At 35.0% G+C, this 21,578-nt stretch overlaps 1 protein-coding gene across 1 annotated transcript; it reads right to left on the reverse strand.

Annotated features, from left to right (window-relative positions):
- Positions 1-583: 583 nt before the first annotated feature.
- Positions 584-13,731, reverse strand: LOC136819254 (ATP-dependent DNA helicase Q5-like). The gene is made up of 19 exons (XM_067075479.1): positions 13,596-13,731; positions 12,914-13,472; positions 12,648-12,726; positions 12,066-12,168; positions 11,818-11,929; positions 10,655-10,762; positions 9,880-9,937; positions 9,703-9,779; positions 9,255-9,306; positions 8,933-9,087; positions 8,439-8,553; positions 8,066-8,164; positions 7,754-7,824; positions 7,040-7,139; positions 5,819-5,890; positions 5,376-5,426; positions 4,225-5,124; positions 3,868-3,931; positions 584-949 (listed from the first exon to the last, which is right to left on the reverse strand). Exons 1-19 carry the CDS (start codon positions 13,705-13,707, stop codon positions 855-857), a joined length of 2,982 nt encoding a protein of 993 aa, XP_066931580.1. The 5' UTR covers positions 13,708-13,731; the 3' UTR covers positions 584-854.
- Between the last annotated feature and the right edge of the window lie 7,847 nt (positions 13,732-21,578).

Genomic DNA, 21,578 nt, shown 5'->3' on the forward strand with positions numbered 1-21,578 from the left:
GACTCTTAAAACTATACGATGATTACATAATGGTTTCTAAAATTTGATTGAAAATCAAGGGATTGATCAAAAGCGTAAGCGGCTTAACCTTTTTATTCGGACATTCCAGAGGTTGACTGTATTGAAAATCTTACAAGAGAGTCTGAAATTTAGTTGGTTTTTATTCAACACCATTCCATACAAACAACGTATGTACAAGGTATCCTGAAAGGATGAAAATATGTCTTATATTTTAATTTTCTCCTTTTTCTGGACACCCGTGTGAATATCCTCATAATTTGATATGACCCAATTATCTTTTTTTTCAAATACAGTACTGCCTTGATTACAAACAAAGAATTTTCTTTTATTTTGATTATTCTAAACTCAGCAGGATAAAAGATTTTGAGAAATTTGTTCACACACACTGGATAATGCTATGGATAATTTAAAGCCGAAAGTCACAGGAAAAAGTCATCAGATCACACACATGGATCTAATGTCCCTTAGAGGATACCTACTTATGTTTTTGAAGATTAAAATAAATTTTAATCCAAAACGAGTTCAAATCAGGCAAAGGGTGTTAAAGAGAGAGCGGGAGTAGTGAGATGTTTTGGTTATAAAAATATCTTTTGAGATCACGAAAATTATACAACTAAATTTCTAAAACGTAAAATCGAGAGTCCCTCGGAATCAGAACTCGCAGAGGCTTTTGCGTTATGGCCTTAATGAAGATGGTAATTTCTAAAGGGTTTCTCCTCACTAAGGTTTCAACAAACAATGTACAATAATTATGTAAAATGTGACAAAAAAATGGATAAAGGAGAATCAAAGAAATGTACAGAAGAAAGAGTTCTAGCGAGTTATCAAGAAAATTAGACAAATTTGACACGTTCTAGGTCTATGTTTGTTTCGCAGTTTGCATCTCCACTGAAATATTTCGTCACCAACTCCATCGTTCGTGCTTTGTCTGGAGAGAAAAAGATTACATCGTATCAGAATTGTTAGCAAATTATTCTCACATTTTGGTTGAATCAGCTCAATAAAACGCTAACCTTGAAAAAGTGAGAGCTATGTTCTGAAAACATCCTTCGTGTGCACAGAGTTGTTAAAAGCAAACTAACTTTTTTAAATGATCAATTAGGTCTATAAGATCATAAAAACGAGTGGTGAGAAAAATTTTGACCATTTTGCTGGTCTCCATGTGACGTCATCACTTTTGGTGGTGGTGAAAATCAATATTTGAGAAGCTTTAAAGGAAAATACTTAAAAAATGACGTCATCGATGACGTCATCGACAATAAAAAAAATCGTCAAAATCGAAAAATTGTTGTTTCGTTTGAAAGAGGACCATTTAGTGAACAAAAAATATTACTACAAAAAAATCTGAATTTCTTCTTATAAGCCCCTGTCAACTAATTTGTAATTCATTAAATTTGCCTGCGAAAGGTTAGCTTCGGGCACGCCCAGGAATCTTTAAAAGCTTGAGAGTCAAGTCAAACGCATTTCACAGAATAACTTCGGCTAGTTCGAAACACGGGTCACAGGGCGCGGGTTACGGGGCACGGGTCACGGGGCATACAAATTACAGACCGGAAGAAATATAACGATATCATGACGTACTACAAGTATAGTATGTCTGAAACAATTATATACGAATAGTATTATCATGAAAATTTTTAAATAATATGTCACCCACAAATTTTGACAAAATGATATTGAATGACAAAAATATTGTCAAAATCATGAAATATAAGGCCTCTGAACCAATTTACAGCAAAATGTTTTTTCATACTCAATAGGATGCTAATCATGTGACTGGATATAGATTGACATGTTTTAAAACGATTAAATGCTGCAAGATAGTGGTTTTAGAGATATGAGTATAATTACGTCATTTTTATTAAAAATTCATCAGGGTAGGTGGAAAATATTGACACATTTGTAAAATACCATCATTTCTACGTTATTATCCATTAAAATTATATTCATACTCAAGGTGATGGAGGGGATATAATGAGATATGATTTAACAATAGCCGTACTATCATTTTCTTGAGAAAGCTCGGTTTTGGGAATTGTAATATGTATATTACTTATATATACTATATATATTTGCCTAGTACATCAGGATGTGCGAGGATGTCCCCTGCCTGGTGTCTAGTGCAGTCGGCTCCAAAGGAGTCTAAGGTGTTTACACCTTTGTTGATTCATGTTTTGTTTTCTTCTCCTGTCAGGCTACCTGGAGTTTGTTGTCATCTTGTACAGGCCGCTGGGGGTAATGTCGCCTGACTGTCTTAAATGACAGTCAGCCTGTCCCAAGCCAGGATAAAGACAGAGGGACCCAGAGAGGACTAATTACCCTTTCATTGTAACATCGTCTCTCTAAGAGGAAAAAGAATTCGGCCACTCTTTGTTGTTTGTAGTTCTGACAGGAGAAAACATTTTATTTTTTCATACTATATATATAAGATTTTACTATTCCCTATTCCTAGGTCGAATAGGGTGTGAATCCGTCTCGGTGAACCGAAACATCTTCACACCGAACTCTCGTCAAATAAATAGAATAAAAACCTGGGTAACCCAGTCTCTCATAAATAATATTAAATAATATTAATCCATCACATTTCCATTAACGTATTACGTATAACATATAACATGCATATAGCACTAAAAGTGTATTATTGATAATATAAGCTTATTATATGTATGTAATATGTTGCGGTGTTTTCTGGTCTGCGTTGTACACGACGCAAACTTCGAAAGCACGTGGAAAGCACGTGGTTAGATTTTGACGTTTTAAATAGTCAAACGTGGATAAAACACCTTCAAATTGATTTTTTTGATAATTTTCAGCGTTGTTAAAACATTTTTTGTTTGAATTACTTTGATCAGAGCTGCTCCGTCACCCCGTGCCCCGTGACCCGTGCTCCGTAACCCGTGTTTCGAACTAGCCGGAATAACTTCCAATCAAGTGAAATTCAAGGTTTTCCGTAGTAATATTTTTTGTTCCCAAGCAGGTCCTCTTTCAAATGAATTTTACGATTTCGATGATTTTTTAATTGCCGATGACGTCATTGATGAAGTCATTTTTTTAGCTATTTTCCTTTATAGCTTCTCAAATATTGATTTCTAGGTATATGTTGTGATATTTTTTGGAATCCTTGGATAAATATCTTTCATTAAGCTTCTAATTTTCACTTTCATTTTCAAGCCCTAGCAAAAGTGATGACGTCACATGGGGACCAGCAAAATGGTCAAAATTTTTCTCACCACTCGTTTTTATGATCTTATAGACCTAATTGATCATTTAAAAAAGTTAGTTTGCTTTTAACAAGTCTGTGCACACGAAGAACAGTGTAGCTCTCACCATAAATATGGTATAATATCAGGGGTGGTCAAAGCAAATTTATCAGAAAATGAGAATGCTAAGCAACCCCATACCAGTCTTGACCCGAAAATTAGAGTTGCTTATAAAAAAAAATGTGTAAGGGAACGTGACAACAATTTTTGAGGTGGAATTCTTTAGCCAATCCAAAAAAAGATTGTATTTCGAAGGATGTTTTTTACTCGGTATCTCGCGCTACAATTGATGGTAACAATTATTTCTATTGAATTTAGAATTTGTATTATACCTTAAAGGAAGAAATTTTGGCGGAAAGTTCTCGCCAAAAATTCTTTTTTCCGCCATCCGCCAAATTAAACTTTTTGAAAATATGATCTCTTTTAAGGTGTTTTTGCATTTTTTATGCTGATTTTACGCCATTTTGAGGATAAATTTTTCAGCAAACGCCAAATTAAATTCCCTTTAAAAAACTTTTTCAGCCATCCGCCAAATTAAATTCCCGCCAAAATTTCTTCATATAGGGTATATCGTTAATTTACTTACAATTGGAGGGTTCTTCCTTCATGACACGATATGTAATTCCTTTCGCTAGCGCTTTGAATAAGTTCTAGAAGAGAAACATTTAATGAAAATCCATTCATTGTTTCTAAAACAAAATTTCAAACACAAACGCATTTCGATTTTTTCCCGTCACCCTGGACTTAATTAGAGCAGCTTACTTATTAATTTTTCAAAATATTTTCAGTTGCAAAAAGAAAAGTCGACTATTTTGCCCTTTATAAACTGATTTTAGTCTTCATGATCTATAATATTTTTGACTCAAAAGTTTAGATAAAAATCTCCTTTCAAAAATATAACCTTTTCTATCAAAGTTTTATTCAAACGAGAGGTACCACTTACTTTGTCTTTGATGCGTTTTTCTTTGAGGTATTTGGTGAGATAGCGGACAACAGTATCCGCTACACTTTTCTTGTTCAACCCTGCAGCCGTTGGAGCGGAGGAGGATGACGAGGAGATTTTATTGGAAGAAACGGGACGATGTGACTGGTGATGGTTATGATGTGGTTTTGTAGGACTTTCAGTTTCCGCTACACCCGTCCCTTTATTCAAAATATCCAACATTCGCTGAGCTTTTTCTTTCTTCTTCGATGATGCAGAACTCGCCGAAACTTTCCGATGGTGTTGTTTGTGTCGCTCCTTCAGATCGTTCGAAATATGTAGCGCGACAGGCGACCCGACTACCGAAGAAGGTTCCTTATGTAGATTATGTTCTAATTCACGTTTTATATCGTAAGAGTCTGTGCTCTCCATAATGTCAATTTCACTTTCGTTATCGTGATGTGTTTCTGAGACGTCACCATTAATATGAAGTGACGTGGTGGGATGGTCCGTTTTTTGGACGTCGATCTTGAAATCGTCATCATCTTCGACATTGATCATTTCCTGAAGGATGGCATTGTTGATGGAGGAACGAACCGCGTTGTGTTTCTCATCAACAATAACAACCTCAGGTGAACTGTCATCTTCATTGGACGAGCGACCCCGATTAAATTTATCACGACGACTATCTCTTCTTTTATGGTTCTCTTTACCTTCATTATGACGACTTCTTTTCGGTGACGTGTGTCGGGAATTACGTTTCGGTGACGGCGATCGAGACCGACCTCGACGACGTGATTTTCGATCGGGACTACGAGAGCGACTTCTACTTTTACGATTTTTATCTGATTTCGATGTATATTCTTTGATGGATTGTTGTTTTCGTTTTTTATCACCACTTTGTTTCGATGAACTACTTGGCTGAAAAAATGATACGATGATATAAGTTTAGAAAGTTGATCGATAGCACTTCGTTTCTTTCCAAAAAAATCGTGCACACTTCCCCGTTTCATCCAATTTGTTTCATCCTGCTCCACTTTGGAAATGTACAAACATGAAATGATCGAGGGACTTGGCTTTATGGAGCAAGAACTTAAATCAATTACTTAGTTGACCCAAAGAAAAAATGATTCTACTTGGCCGAAGTGGAATAAAATTAAAAAAAGGCATACATTCTTGTCGATCATTTCGGAAGCTTTCTTGAAACCAATTGATTCTTTTTCCTGAACAAAAAAAGAAACAGAATTCAAAGATCTCGTCAAAACATATATGCACTCTCACTTGGGTGATAATTCAGAGTTTATAAAGAAAATGACGTCACTTGTTTTGTACAAAAGATGTAGATCAAAGTGACGTCAGAAGACACACTCTCGAGAATTAAACTCAAAAACAGTAAGTATAGGCTTAGTACCACGATGAGTACTGGGAAGCCTTTTGTGCAGATTTTTATCAAAAGACTAAATTAAAAAGCCCCCGAAAAAACAATTAAATAGAATGAAGTAACTGGCCCCCGGAATGCAGGTCAAATTTGAAATCTTCCTTAGAATTATGAAAAAATTCAATCTAAATGTTTGTAATACATTTTCGGCAGCACATAAACCTTTGCCAAACGTACCTTTTCTTTTGCTTCTTCTTCATTGAATTTATAAACAGCTCCTAATTTTGATGCTTTGTTGATCTCTTGTACCTGAAATTTGGAAATAATTGAAACAAGTGATACTTTTATGGACCTACCTGGTTATGCATTTAACACATATATAATTGATATATACGCGAGTGTGACCATTAAACAATCATTCAGAACACAAATAGTGAACATCTATCTCATCAAAAAATTGAGTAATTTGGCTAAGAACATTGATGTATGCTTATTTAATAGTGATTCTTATAGATAAACATGCGTTTTTTGAGCTGAAAAATTCGTTTTTTACAAAAATCTGCTTGAATCATCTTTTTCCTACTTTAATGCAAAAAATCAGAAAAAAACAATGATCCAATATTTCACAAAGTCCAAAAAACCCGTTTTTTAGCCGTTTTTTGGCCCATAATTGCCCAAAAACAATTTTTTTCGAAAATCGGGCTTCGTCACATTCGAGGGTTTATAGTTATGCATCTTTGTGCAAAAAATCATAAATAATGAAAGAGTCAGTCTCGAGAAAAGCTAATACCTAAGTAATTGATGATGTGCTTATAAAAAAATATCGACTTTGGCCAGTTTTTCTATGAAAACACGCCAAGCAACCGAAATTTCATGTCTAAACACACATATTCTTCAAAAGTAAGCCCTCGTGAGCAAAAAAAAACATCTATCACATAAAAAATTGAGTAATTTGACTAAGAACATTAATGTATGCTTATTAATAGTGATTCTTATAGATAAACATGAGTTTTTTGAACCAACAAAATTTTTTTACAAAAAACTGTTTGAGCCATCTTTTACCTACTTTCATGCAAAAAATCAGAAAAAATTAATGATCCAATTTTTCACAAAGTCCAAAAAACCCGTTTTTTAGCAGTTTTTTGGCCCAAATTTGCCCAAAATTTTTTTTTTCGAAAATCGGGCTCCGTCACATTCGAGGGTTTATAGTTACACATCTTTGTGCAAAAAATCAGAAAAAACTTATGAGCCAATCTCGAGCAAAGCTGGTAACTAACGAACGAATGGACAAAGGTTAATTTATAGGACCTCCACCGGGGTAGGTCCAAAAAAGTAATTGTTGAACGAAGTCAAAGAAAGCTAATGGTTAAATTGAATTTACTGTACCTTTAATCAAAGAAAAAAAAGAGAGAAATCAGGACAGCTGCTCAAAGTAAATTACAATGTAGAAATACTTACAGTCTGGAAACAGTAACTTTTATACATGGAACAGAGCCTCGCACGTTTGAAAATGTGATGTTCTATCTTTGACGCCAGAGATTGGATCTCTAAGGACGAACTGAAAAGAAAGCGGGTTTAATAAAAAATTGTTCATCTAAATTAGTTGTATACAATTGACGCTCTCTAATTCGACGTTCTAATATTCGATAAGCTCCACTTTTATTCGATAATATTGCAAGTCACCGTCAACAAGAAACTCCCATAAACGAGGCTCCCTATTCGACACGTTAGATGAAAATCCAATTCACCTTGAAAATCGAATTACAGAGCGTCAACTGTACATTGTTTCTATTTCATATTTATTCACTTTCTATCCATAGCTAAAACTTACTGCGAGGACATAAATAAGTCTTGTCTGATGAAAAGTTTATGTGAAATGCACATCTAAAGTCTGTTCACGATAAGTGTGCACTCTTTTTTCTTTTACCTATAACTTTTGAAGGAATTCTTCAATAGTTATAGCACTTTTCTACAAGATCTTCATTTTTTCTTCTTCATTTTCATCTTCATTTTTATAGTTTTTTTAAAGATTTTTTTATTTCAAATTGTTCCACTCACTAGTATCTTTCCGATGATATCAAATTTATAAAGATTGAAGAATTCCTTCAAAAGTTATAGGTAAAAGAAAAAAGAGCGCACACTAACGTGAATAGACTTTAGTTCGCATCTTACCTTTCGATTTTATCATTCGAAGCATTTGATCTGAGCGCACTTGTAACAAGTTTCAAACAATGCTCTCTCACCTACAAACAACACGAGTTATGAAATGTTATCCTACCATGATTATAACAAGAAAAAAATTCACGAAACTAGTAGTAGAACTAGACAAACTGAATGGAGGGGATTTGATTCAAATATTGAGCTCGCACGATTCCTTTTAGTCGTCATATAAAGATCAAACTACAAATGACTTTATCCCAAAACCGCCACGAAGGCACGCGACTGCTTATAGCTTTAAAATATCTAGTGGTTAACTCTACTTACGGAGACGGGAAGTTTGGGGATTTTTGTACTGTGAGGTTCAATTAATTTGGTATCCAGTGATGGTTTCTCCATAATGATTTCAACACCACTATTCGATCCCTGAAATTGTAAGGGTTTGTCATCAGAAAGGACCTATTAGAATGGTATAGGAAGAGTAGCGCAGCTGAGCATGATGGTCGTGTACAGAAATTTGTTTCTTTAAACTTAAATTACACCGTTCAGACAATAAATCGCTTTTACACAACGAATTCGTTCCAATTCGAAGAATTTTGCTGAATTTGTCATTTTTTTCAGTCCTAGTTGGGACAGAAGAACTTGAACACTGCACATTATTTTAAATTCAAAAGTTATCAAAACAAGAAAGAGGGGTTACTCTTCGTTTTTTGAATTCGTCCTTGATGACGTCATTGAGAGCTCCTTCTTTGTCTTCTTCGTCATTTTCATCGCCACTTTCGCTCTCGTCACCTGAGATGATCTCTCCGTCGTCTCTAAAGGTGTTAATGGAAAAAAAATATTTACAAAATATAAAATTCATGATATCATGAAACATTGCTTGCTTTCCATTTTCAAAGTTGACTCGAACTTTGATGTAAAAAATATTTAGATTCCAAATAGGAGAGCCTACTAAATTAAGCGCCTCACGCGCCTCAACTAGCGTAACAATTTCACATGAGAGTGATGGGTATCTAAGTAACATCAAAGGCGTGTGACGATCTTAAGGTGCGTAGAAATTTGAAGGCGCGTGAAAATTTAAAGCCGCATAGGACGTGAGGCATGTGATTCAGAAGAGTCCAAATAGAAAATCCGTCTTCTTCTTTATCCCGTGCATCAATTTCGAGAGAACAAGAAATAGAAAGTTGGACTTACTGTTCACCGAACTTCCCTCCTCCATACAAAGAATTTGCTGACGACGAATGAGGTTTCGAAATCTTTGTGGAGTTGAACGAAATGGTTTCTTTGAACGCGTTGACCAGGTGAGTGACCTTGGCTGGTGATTTGCAAACGTCACATAATCTGTCACACTGGAAATTGAAAAATGCGGAAACTTGTACTGACAACTTGTGAATAACTAAAAATTCATCATGAAATTTGTAGGATGCATCATACGTATTGTACTATTTGTAATCGAATAAAGTATAATTGATGTGGCAATTGCGTCAGAATCTCTAACATTTTGCAAAGGACAAACCTCAGGTTTTCCGGTATCTCCAAAGTACTTCGAAATGGTTTCATGGCGACACCTAAATCAAAATGGAACAATCAATCAATAGTTACATCATGCATTTTAAAATTTGAACGTGTTTGTCAATACACATATCAACCCTGGTTGGCTTTTTAGGGGACCGGTAATGAATAATTACAAGGAAAATTTCTTCTCGGCGTATAGCATTTTTAGGCTACAACTAAATCAAATTAAAGACATTCCTGCCAAATCTCTAGAGACATTTTCCCGTAGAGTGCAATCTTTAGCATTCGAATAACTTTATCGCGTCAATGCAAGAGTATCTTACATTTTTCACAAGACCAATCCTACTTGTGGTATCCACACCGTCGTTGAGAAGAATTTTCCTTGTATTTCCGTTAACAGTCCCTTTAAAGGTTGATAGGTGTATTTTCTTTTATAAAAGATAGCTTACTTGATTTCTTGAGCATATTTCACCATAGCTTCAAATGACAACATTTCAGCACTGAAGCTCGTAGATTTCTCCGCCTTCTAGAGAAGTAGAAAAAATAATTAAAAAAACGAGATGTTTTAGTACACAATCCTCATTTGTGATATTGCCAAGCCTTAGAAAAATGAAATGATTTGTTACCTCTTGCTTGCGTTCGATATCTTTACGTATTAGAAAACTGACATTGTCACGCTCTTGCCTATAACCAAATAGAAATACAAATCACAGACCTTGATCTAATACCTTCATCTTCGGAAAGGAAATGTTGTATCCAGAGGATCAGCCTAGGTCTAGGTCCCAGGCAAAAAATAGCCCCCCAAAGATTTAGGTCTCCCCAAATATTAAAAGTTTTTTAAGCAGCCCCCAGTCCTATACCTAGTATAAAATATTTGTTGATTTAATATAGTTTTTAGGAAAACCACATTTCTATTCTATTGACTATAATGGTTAATTCAAGATGGTAGACACAAGTGAAAACAAACAGAATCAATAGACTGTACTTTGAATAAAAATGTGGTGATATAAATGGCCTTGCCATTGAAATTCCAGCCCCCCCCCAAACATATCAGGCCCCCCCATATATTTGGCTGTATTTTAGCTCCCAGTTTTCGCCCCCCCCCCCAAATGTCGGGGGGGGGTTAAAGCACAATTTAAAGATAAAAATGATGTCAAAGGTCAAAAAACAAAGTTGCTGACTCTTTTCCAAAAAATGGTACCTCGCACTCTTTGGTACATGTCTCTTTAATAAGGTAAAATAGAATGAAAAGAAATACTAATTAGAATAAAAATTTCCATTAAAAGATTTAAAAGCTTTTTCAACGAGGTTTTCATTGTATATTTTCTACTTTCGAGAGGAATGTTTCAAAATGTGCGTACTTCAAATGTCAACGTTTTTGGAACAGGATTTTAGGCTTACTTTTCAAAATATAGACGACAGAACGCAGGTTTCCGATCACGTCCAGCACGACCAGATTCTTGGTAATATGCTTCAAGTGACTGGGGAACTGACCAATGTGCAACGCATCTGGAAATAAACAAACATTTATTCAGAAATTCAAATGAGAGAACCTATTGAAGGGAATTTTAATTTTTCTTAGCTACAAGCAATCTTTTCATGATTCAATTTAGCCTGGATATCCAGCCCGTAAACTTTTTTTTGATTTTGATATTTCTTATGTTTACGGTCTGGTTTACCTAGATCGTCTGCATTCTGATCCGAGGATGATTATGCGAATATTCTGATTGGTTGGGTCCAAGCGAATCAGAGATCTGAATGGTGGTGCGCGTATAAGTAATTATGCGAGCCGACTTGAAGTGTCCGCCTAAGTATTTGGATGGATCGCGCGGGCGATCAGCAAGGCGTGTATGCTGCTTTGCAAATCTCCCTGGTTTTTCTTCTTCGAAGCAAATAACAATAGAATGCCTAATTATCTCCCTTGGGTGTTTGACCACGCATCCAAATAAAAATAACAATAATGGTAGGGAAGAAGTGGGAAGATCAACCCATGGGAATTTTTAGATATTCTGGTTGTTTTCTTTTCATACTTGCTTAGATATTCTTGTTGTTTTAATCTTTTTAATCTTAATGACTTGGTTGCATCGTGTAAAGAACTAAAGGTATATCTTTATTTTGCTTCAATTCTTCTTTTCTGTTTGCCAATTTTGTAGTGCTGTTTTGGGTTGGAAGATTTGTTTTGATAATTTTTTTCTCCAAAATTCACTTTGCACTTTTTCTGTCTAACAGACTTTCCACCACACTGTCTGTATTTTATGGTCAAGGCTGCCATTCTAAATTGATTTATCACTGCTGGGGTACCATCTTGAAATTATGCATGTCATTATGTGCATATATTTATTTGCAGCCATGGGATTCATGCGGGGAAATCTGTCAACAGGGGTTCACCTGATTTCTAGGTGAACCAAGCTCTATAATTTTAGAACTTTGTTTGGCTGAGGTAAAACTTATTTTTTCTAAAATTTTGAGCTTGGATATCCAGGCTAAATTCAATTATGAGCTGAGGTGTTGCATAGTATGGTTTGAGAGTAGACACTCAGAAAATAAAAGTGTCATTGAATCACCTGACATTTGGTTTATCAATGCCCATCCCAAAGCTGATAGTTGCAACAATCACTTCAACAAATCCTGTCATAAATTGTGTTTGGACCTCTTGTCGTTTTGCTCGTGGTAAAGCTAAACAAATACACGTTGGAAAGTAAAAATCATAACTCACTACTTTTAAGAAACAATTTCCAGTGTATTTTAGCTTGGACACTGGAAGAAACTCTTGAAAAAGACTGGCACGAAAAGATAAGTGAAAAATAATAACCTGCATGATAAGGTTGAGCTTTGATTCCTCGTTGATATAATTTATCTGCCAATGTCCGACAATCATCTCTTGTTCGACAATAAACAATTGCACATGGTTTATCCTAAAAAATTGTATGAATAGAAATAGTTATTATTTGAAAAAGAGATCTTTAAATTTTCAACAAATAAGTGTCACCAAGCATACAAAAACATTTAATACATGTTTTTTATAAGCATACAAAAATAAAACAGGCTTGGAGATAAGGTCGAGGGTGAGTAACTTATATTTTTTGCAGGCTCTAAGTAATGCTCACCAAATGCCTAAATTTTTCCCACACTTGAGCCTAGATAATGATATATAGGTGCGATTTTTATAAAAATGTTTATAGTAAAACATTATTGGCCTTCCATAAAAGGGTTTTGGGAGGGAGTGATATAGGAAGAAGTTTTCTTTAATCTGTGGAGATGTTTTTTTTGTCTTGGGGTTCTATTTCAGTTTACAAACAAATTTGGACAAAGGGGGCCAAAACATTTGTGCTGGCGTCTTTTATGGATTAGAGAGTAGGTACTGAATAAGGGACTGTTATATACGAAACCTTACTCCATCATGAGACATTTCCAAACCCTTTTTCAAAAAGGTGCTCAAATCCTCTACTGGTTCATCTAATAACTCTTTGAACCTGAAAAGAAAAGACCCGGAGATGAAGATAAAATGACTGAGAAAATAAAAAAAATTGTCATACATGTTAGTAGGAAATTATCATTTTAACTTCTAGGGCAACATTTTAGGCCCACAATGACGTGTTCTTCATGCTTAAGTAAATTGTCTAGAACAGCAACAACATCATGTGTTGAATGTACACTTACCTAACATCATAGAAGAGATTTGTCCGAAATGTTTCTGCTCTATATAGACTAACTGGTTGCTTCAAAGCCAGTGTCCTAATGACATCATCCTGTACACGTTTCGTCGCTGTTGCAGTAAGTGCAATCCATTGAGTTTCTGGGAAATCTTTTCTTAATTTTCCCAGTTTTAAATATTGTGGGCGGAAATCATGTCCCCATTGTGATACACAATGTGCTTCATCAACAACAAAAAATCCAAGTCTCTTATTACGTTTTAAGCCTCTCAACATTTCTCTGAAGTTATTAGTAGCAGCTTGTTCAGGAGTTGTATATAATAATCTGATTTTAGGACTTTTACTTGCGAGATCCTTTATGATGAGGTCTTTAGTACGTGGCGTAACTTGTGAATTTAAGGCTCGAGCATTGATGCCAAGTTGTTGAAGTGCTGATATTTGATCACTGATAAGAGCTAACAGAGGACTGAATACAATTGTCACTTTTTCCTGTATGACTGCAGGAAGTTGATAACATAAACTTTTTCCAGATCCAGTTGGAAAAATAATGAAAACATCTTTCTCCCCTGAAAAGAAAATTAAAAATCGTAAAAATCGTAATTATAATTATAGAGTTGAATTTGGTGCATACAAGATGCACTAAAACCCTTTAGAAAAAAAATCACCCTCCATTTCAAATAGACCTTTACCTGTAGCTATCTTTTTCACAGCCTGAGCTTGTAAGCCTGACTTGTAATCATCAAATTTGAATATTTTTCGTAAAGCAACAAAGCATTCTTGAGATTTTGTTGTTGATGCCATTATTTTGATTATTCTAATCTATGGATGAAAAAGTTACAATAGACCATCTCTATATCCATCCACCACCTATTTGGCATAAGTAAAAGTTTGGTCTGCAACCACAGTCAAAGGTCACTTGAAAGCTCCTCTTTCTATAGTTATCTATCCAAAGGTAGGTGAGGGTGCCACCAGTAGGGATCAAGCAGTTAGTGCAATCAATATATTTCGCCGTTTACTGCAAAACTTTCAGAAATAGGTAAGTGCTTGATGGTACTAAGTGACATATAGGGTGGTGTTAAGTAGAAAATCAAGGAAATCAATACTAAGTGCTACTTTTTTACCTTTTATAGAAAGATTTTTAAAAGAAATACTAAAAGAAATCAGGGAAATACATCTTTGTAAGAGAAATAAAAGAACTAAGACGTTTACAGCTTTTTTTATAGAACCAGTAAATTAGATCAAAGTGTCCTCCTGGGTTGGTTCCCCTTACTAAAAATCCAAATTTTTCTCAATTCCCCCCTCTTTTTTATCCTTAACGATTATGTGGTTCCCCCATATGGTTAATATAAAAATACCTTAAATCAAGTTTAAAGTTTTGGAAAGCTTGAAAATATAGCCTTGAAACTGCTTGAAAATGAAGTTGTATTGAAAAATTGGTTTGGTTCAAGTAAGGTTTGCTGATTTTATTGCTTAATTAAACAGGTCTTCTATGAGATGACCTGGAGATCAGTGAAGTATTTGATTGGGGTCAAAATCCCCCATACCTCAAAAATGGGGCAAAATCATAATTTCACTTTTTGAAGTTTTTCCCAAACCAGTGACGTCATTGGGTTCCTTTACCCCTAATTTTGTCAACAGTCAATTCACAAATTTTGGATTTTTTGCAGTCAATAGATACCTTATGCCCCAAGGGTCCCGAAAAACCAAAATACGTCAATTATTTCCACAGGAAAATGGGTTTTTAATTTTGCAAAGGATTAACAATGCAACAATTTCTTCTTAAAAAATGCTAATTTGATGAATTTCTTAAATTTTGGTTTGCTTCTTTGTGTTTTAAAGCTATATAACCAGAATTTATAAAAACTTTTGAATGGAAGATTTTGCTTTCTGCAGAAAATTTGTGCTTCAGAAACCTTAAATCAGCCAGTTAGCAATTGAAAATCATTTTAGGCAGTATTTGACTGTTATTTAATTAGTGGTAATTAACAAATTAACAAAAAATCTTTAACTGTGAGCTTACGATATCTTGAGAAACCTATATACTTTTTTTGGTGCATCTGGTATTTGCTGCACGAGCATATTTTTTGTAGGCTAGTCTTAATATACTTTTTACACTCTGATTGATTGTAATTATTTACCCTAAAGGAAGAAATTTTGGCGGGGATTTAATTTGGCGGTTAACTTGAAAAATTAAATTTGGCGGGAATTTAAGTTGGCAGATGAAGGATATTTTTGTCCAAAAAACGCCATTAAAAAAGGAAAAACCTGTTTTAAGGCCTGATATAGCACACATTTGGGGGGAATAAATAGAGCAATTTAATTTTGGCGGGAATTTAATTTGGTGGATGACGGAAAAAATTTAATTTGGCGGGAACTTAATTTGGCAGATTTTGACCAAATCCGCCAAATTCAGTTCACGCCAAAATTTCTTTCCTTAAGGTATTTTAATTATTTTCAAAATGAAACACAACAGAAAAACAGTTAAAAGATAAAAAGCTGTGCCTTTCTGGTGAGTAAAAGATTGAAAATTTTCAAAAAATTTGACGATAAATTTCACATCTGAAAAATCTGATATCTCGAGTTTGGGATGAATTTAAAAGCAATGATTGACCCTTCATTGGTTTGCTCGTTATCATTGATAGAATCTCTTGGAGCGCAATGAGAAACCGATTTCAATAAGGCCACAATCACAAATAACTTGTGTTCGCGTCGTCCGACCGACTGATAATTTTTCCTAATTTTCCGAGAATTTTATCCAATTTCACCCTTCACTTCACCCGCCATTTTTTCTTTAATCACACGTTTCATTGTTTTACGGAAGAACTCAATTTTAAAATATAACGGAGATAAAAGCTTTTCACATTGCGAACATGAGACTCGTGTTCTCTGTGCGTAACCCCTTTTACGATTGATTAATTCCCGCTTATAATTTATAACCAGACGGTGTCAATTGAACAAGTTGGACCAAAAATCCTAATCAAACAATCAAACCAATCAAATGTAATCAAACACAATCGAACGACCGATTCCTTGGTAATCTTTGATTATGTTTGATTGCATTTGAATGGCGTTCGATTGGTTTGATTGATTGTCAATTATGTTTGATTGAGCTTTTACGTTTTAGATTATGTTTGATTATGATAATGTTTGAAGTTAAGTTTGATTGCAATTAAATTGGCCCATGCCATTGAAAAATAAGATAAGAGCGAGCGCACAAGTACGGCACAAGAGCGATTAAAGCATAGTCATTATAAAAAAACACTGGTCTGGCAATGTATTGTTTTAGCTTTATTGTCGAATTTTCTTTTGTTATAAATAAAAGGCAAGTTGCGATTTGCATACTTTTTGATCACGTTACCAAATTCTCCTTTCGGGATTGGTCTAAATTTCAATCATATGATCAAAAAGTATGCAAAATAAAGTCGATTTGCGAACACAAGCTCTAACTGTTAACAATAGAAAGAAACAAAAGCCTTCCAGACCGGGGTTTTTTTATAATGACTATGATTAAAGTGAGGGAGTGAATACAATTGAATCAATCGAACGTAATCAAACATAATCGACCCAATCAAACTCCAAATTCTGGGTAATATTATTCGATTACGATTCGATTGCTTTCTATGTGTTCAATTGATTCAGCGTTCGATTTATTCGGATGACACATTCTGGATATAACTTTCAGGTCAGCTGATACCTTCAACTGACGGGTTGGCAAATGATATCATACTCCAGGATGCATTGTCTCTTATTTTCCCCCTTTTTTCTACTTTCCTATATCTTCTATCCTGATTTTCTAACTTTTTCAAGTGTTTCTATAACTAACTGTTTTCTAAGTATTTTCTGAAATTTGCCCATACAATAGGTCTCCTACCTGCTCCTACCTGCCTTGGCAGCTCGCGAACCACCAAATGCAAGCAACCTTGGTTTACAAACCCAATGCTTAACTAATTTGATTGCACCAACAAGACACACAGAATGTTGTCATTCACAAATACTTATAGCATGTAATTCACAGACCTTACTTACTTGTTACTTACTTACTTGTGTAGGTTTTCGAGCAAAGTGCTCAGGTAAGATTCTTGGTGAACCACGCCTGTTTGATCAATCTCTCAAGGGAAAAAGAATCTCGGCAGATATTTTTCATGTCAAGTATTGAATTTGAATTAGCTCTCCTGCACCCAGAATATCCATGAATTTGGGGTTCATCCGGGATCGACTTTACGTGAGTGTCAAGGGCATTTTTAAATTTTTCAGTTGAAGTGTTTTTAAGTTTCTTATGCTCTTTGTTTATGTTTATGTTTATGTTTCTTTTCTTTAAAGTTGATGCAAAGTAGTACAATGTGTACTTAGCTCGAGGCTAATCAATATCAACTATTAATTACAAATCTATCTAGAATGTTGATACTCAAGATCAACTATTATTTACAAATTAATTTAAATTCAATCAATGAAACCAACGCCATGGATAAAAGTGCGACAGTTTCGGCAAGGACAAGTAGTGGGCCTCCATTGCTTGATTTCTTTTTTAAATTCATCTAGGTTTTTAAGTTTTTTAAAGTCATCGGGAAGGGTAGCCCAGATTTTAGGTCCCAGGAAAGCTAAAGACGATTTTCCATTCATTTCACTTTCAACTACTCTACTACGAAAGGAATTCCTTTTTCTCGTTTTGATCTTACATTGGTTTTTGAGAAATATTTTACTTTCTGATTCGTTGAGTTTTGATTTAAATAGCTCTGTGGATAAGGATTGAATTGCTCGTTGATGGAAGGTGGAACCGTTGTCATTGCATTGAATAGTTTTGCACCTTGTGCAGAAAGAGTGCAATCTCTAAGCTTGGATGTTTGATTCTTGGAGATAGACAGTTAGCACAGCTGGCCGAGCCGGGGATTTTCGTAAGCTTTTATACTGCTATTCACGTTAGGTACTATCCTTCTAACAACTTCCAAACATAGATGATGCGATAGCGTTCCCTTCTTCATTGAAGGAAATAGATTTTGGATTGCTTGAGACACTCCCAATAATTGTTTGAGGTGCCTTTCATCCTTCTAAGAAAGGATTTTTGAATGTCTTCAAGTCTCTGAATGAGACCAACAGTATTTGGACTAAACGGAGCAATATTCTAAAATTGGTATCAGTATCACCAACGATTTGTAGAGTGTAGTCATACATTCAAATGACTGCAATGAAAAAGTTTGCAGTATCCATGAAGTTAAATTTTTTGCTTTTTGAATGGTTGAAATTACTTTTTCTTTAAACAAGCAATCGTTACTCGTCAGGATTCCCAAATCTTTTACAACATTTTTGCTTTCAATGATATTGCCTGATGGTGATGTATAGTTTGTTTGGTTCTTGATAAATTGATTTTGACCATATCTCAACAGTTCAAATTTTATGTCGTTAAGTTTCATGTTATTGTCGTCTGTCCATTTGTAAATTTTCTCTAAGTCAGATTGCAGTAAGGCAACATCTTCAATTGTCTTGACTTGTTTTGTTGCATGGGTGTCATCAGCAAAGGACTTCAAAAAGCTGTTTAAGATATCTTTGTCAATATCGCCAATGAGTATAAGAAAGATCAAAGGCCCCAGGACACTTCCTTGAGGGACTCCTGATAAGACATCTTGTGGTTTTGACTTCACACCATTTACAAGCACTGACTGGCTTTCTTCCTGTAAGAAAGGAATTGAGCCATTGTAGTATTTTTCCATCAATTCCTAGTTGTTTTATCTTGTGTAGGACAATTGCATGCATGGTCAACTTTATTGAAGGCTTACGAGAAATCTAGGTAGACAACATCTGCATTTGCTTCTTCGTCAAGTATATTCAAGTGATATTGTTCAAGCAATTGACTTAGACATGAGCGTCCACTTCTGCAGCCAAGTTGGCTTGGATTGAACAGATTATTTATATCCATATGTTTTACTATATGTGATCTAAGTATTTTTTCAAATATTTTTATGACATGTGATGTAAGTGCTACTGGTCTGTAGTTTACTGCCAGTGATCTGCTACCCCCTTTATGGATTGGTGTAATTGTGCTTTGTTTCAGTTCGTTTGGGACTATTCCTTTGTCAAGGCTTAACTTAACAAAGCTAACGTAACTTGGTCTAATGTCGACACCCCTCCTCTAATTCCAACACCCTTTTTATCAGCTGAAATTTATAGGAAGGTTGAAACTGTTTTTCTTTGCTTAGTGGTCAGAGAGGAATAATCCTTTTTCAATCAGCGCTGATCAGTGATTCAAGCTTTCATATTATTACTTTCTCTAAAGAAGGGTGTTGGAATTAGACGAGGGATGTCGATATTAGACCAACTTACGGTATTTAACGATCTAGCGATGCCCCTACAACAAAGGTCCCTACGGGATTCTAAGTGTTAAGTCTCAAGGTACAAATGCCCCTAAAGAAAAAATGGCTGAAAACAAATCAAAACATCAAATTTCATGAAAATAACATCAAAATGGATAAAGATCAGCCTTTCGAAGCAGCTTCACCACCTCAAGCTTGCACGCCGTCAAGATGTAGCAATGACAAAGACCTGGATAGCTTAACATGCAAAAAATGTAAAAGATCAGTTCATTATGAGTGCACACAGCTACCTTTGTATCAACTACAAATATTCATGACATCCTATAACGATCATTACTTATGTTCAAACTGTGTCCGAATAATGAAGAACCTAAGAAATAAAGTGGGCAAAAACACTCAACATATGATGCAAAATGAACTTAAAAAGAAAGACGACGTCATACAAAAACTGAACAACGAGGTCAACACCAACACCAAAACCCGCGATTCCATCAAAAATGATCTCAAAACCTTTCTGGCAGGAAAATAACAAGAAATGGAGGAAAAGACAAGAAGCATGATAAAGGAGGAAATTAAGCAGACAACAGAAATAATGACGGAGACATCAAAGAAAACATACGCCGAAATTACTAAGAAGCACAGAGAAGACTTAAGATTTGCCGAAGAACAAAAACGGAAGGAAAGAAAGTGAAAAGAGAGACAGAGACTCTAGGAAGGAAACTGAATATCATCGTTCACGGATTTCTCGAATATTCAGGCCCAGATAAGGAAGAAGAAGAAAATGGAGTAAAATATGACATAATTTGGTTCCGAGAACTCCTGGAGGACATCAATGTTCCAGAAATAAATGTTACTCACCACAGATTAGGAAACAGAAAAACAAAGAATGGCCGTCCTCTTAAAGTCACCCTTCAAAGTCAGCATGACAAAGATCTTATCATGAAGAATTTATACATGCTGAAAGAAACTTGTTTCTTTCAGGTAACTATCACGGAAGATTTTACAATCAACGAACAGAAAAAGATAAAGGAGATGCACGAACAAGCGAAGAAACTTAACAAAGACAATAGCAATAAAGACTTCAACTGGGGCGTAAGAGGAAGCCCAAGAACAAAACTGCGCATCGTTAAAAAATTGCAAAACCAAACAAAAATATCTTCAAATTATAAACCAAAATACACTACAGAAGAAATTGTCAGTATGTCAGGGTTAGGTATCGGAATTCCTATGGGAGTTCTTTTCCGAGATTTGTAAAAAAGCTAAGTCGGCAAAAAAACTTTTCCCGGGGGTTTGAGGAATAAACAGAACTGTTATCATTTGTTTTTTATTAAACCATAAATTTAAATTTGTGCTCAAAAATACTTAAGTAAATAAGTTAATAATATTCAATATACTATTTGTATCTCTCAGCAGAAAATAAACACTTACAAAACGAAATAGTTTATAATTTGGAATACCCCCATGTTTGGAAACTAAGTAGCACCCTCAGTGCAAGATTGCCGCCTCATCTTTATTCGCCCGCACGAAAACGCGAGCTAATCATGTTTTTGCGCAAGCGCTCAAGGGGAAAAGGAAAGTGATCAATATTCTTTGAAGGAAAAACGTCAGAAACAAACCCAAAGACCAAAAGATGTATTTTGTTGTTGAGAATCGATCCTGTGAAGATGAAAAAATTTCTGAAAAACGCTGAAAAACTCTAATTTCGATCTTCCTTAAGTAGCGACTCCAGAAGTCATGCAACTTTTGTTGACGTCAAACCAAATGTTTCATTTTTCTGTGAACTTTGAACCCTTCTAACTTTTGTTCTATGTATGTTAAAGGGTTCCGTTTTTTACTAAAAGAAAGCCTGTGATCTTAGCTTTCCAGCGGTATATAACACTGTGGACACGGGCTAGACGGCAAATTGGTAAATTGCAGAACGTTTTTGCAACATTTAAGAATTTGAATTCCGTGGGAGAAAAAATAGTTGCAACTGTTGATGAACAAATGTTTCTGGAAATGGAGGAACAAATAGTTGGAGGCTGAAACTTTGTATGTTTATCAGAAAAAGGGTGTGGAATTCAAAAATCACAATCGCTAATTCTAGTTCTTTCATTTTCATGTAGTTTTTTCACTTTTTTGCTTCTTTAGCATGGGAATGTCCCAAAAAAAGTTTTTATTTCTGCCAAAATGGATTTTCTTTTGATTTGGGGTTTCTCCTTTCAGAAAAACTTATTCTTTACTTATAACTTTTTGTTCCTCCATTTCCAGAGGCCCCTTGAAAATGGGTCCTACCTCCCTTTTGACTCATTTCAACCTTTTCCAAGCTACTTTTCTTCAAAAACAAAAATAAACAATGCAATGTCTCTTCTTTTTTCAAAAAAAGAT

This window comes from Clytia hemisphaerica, unplaced genomic scaffold, assembly GCF_902728285.1.
Source record: "Clytia hemisphaerica strain Z4C2 unplaced genomic scaffold, Clytia hemisphaerica genome assembly, whole genome shotgun sequence".
Classification (NCBI taxonomy): domain Eukaryota; kingdom Metazoa; phylum Cnidaria; class Hydrozoa; order Leptothecata; family Clytiidae; genus Clytia; species Clytia hemisphaerica.

Bases quoted from the DNA above. Each gene is read 5' to 3' on its own strand.
- LOC136819254 (XM_067075479.1), bottom strand. From the start codon at position 13,707: ATGGCATCAACAACAAAATCTCAAGAATGCTTTGTTGCTTTACGAAAA. The intron at 8,554-8,932 runs GTAAGTCCAACT...TAACACCTTTAG, and splicing joins GGAGGGAAGTTCGGTGAACA to AGACGACGGAGAGATCATCT. The intron at 5,891-7,039 runs GTAAGTATTTCT...TCCAAATTTCAG, and splicing joins AAAGTTACTGTTTCCAGACT to GTACAAGAGATCAACAAAGC.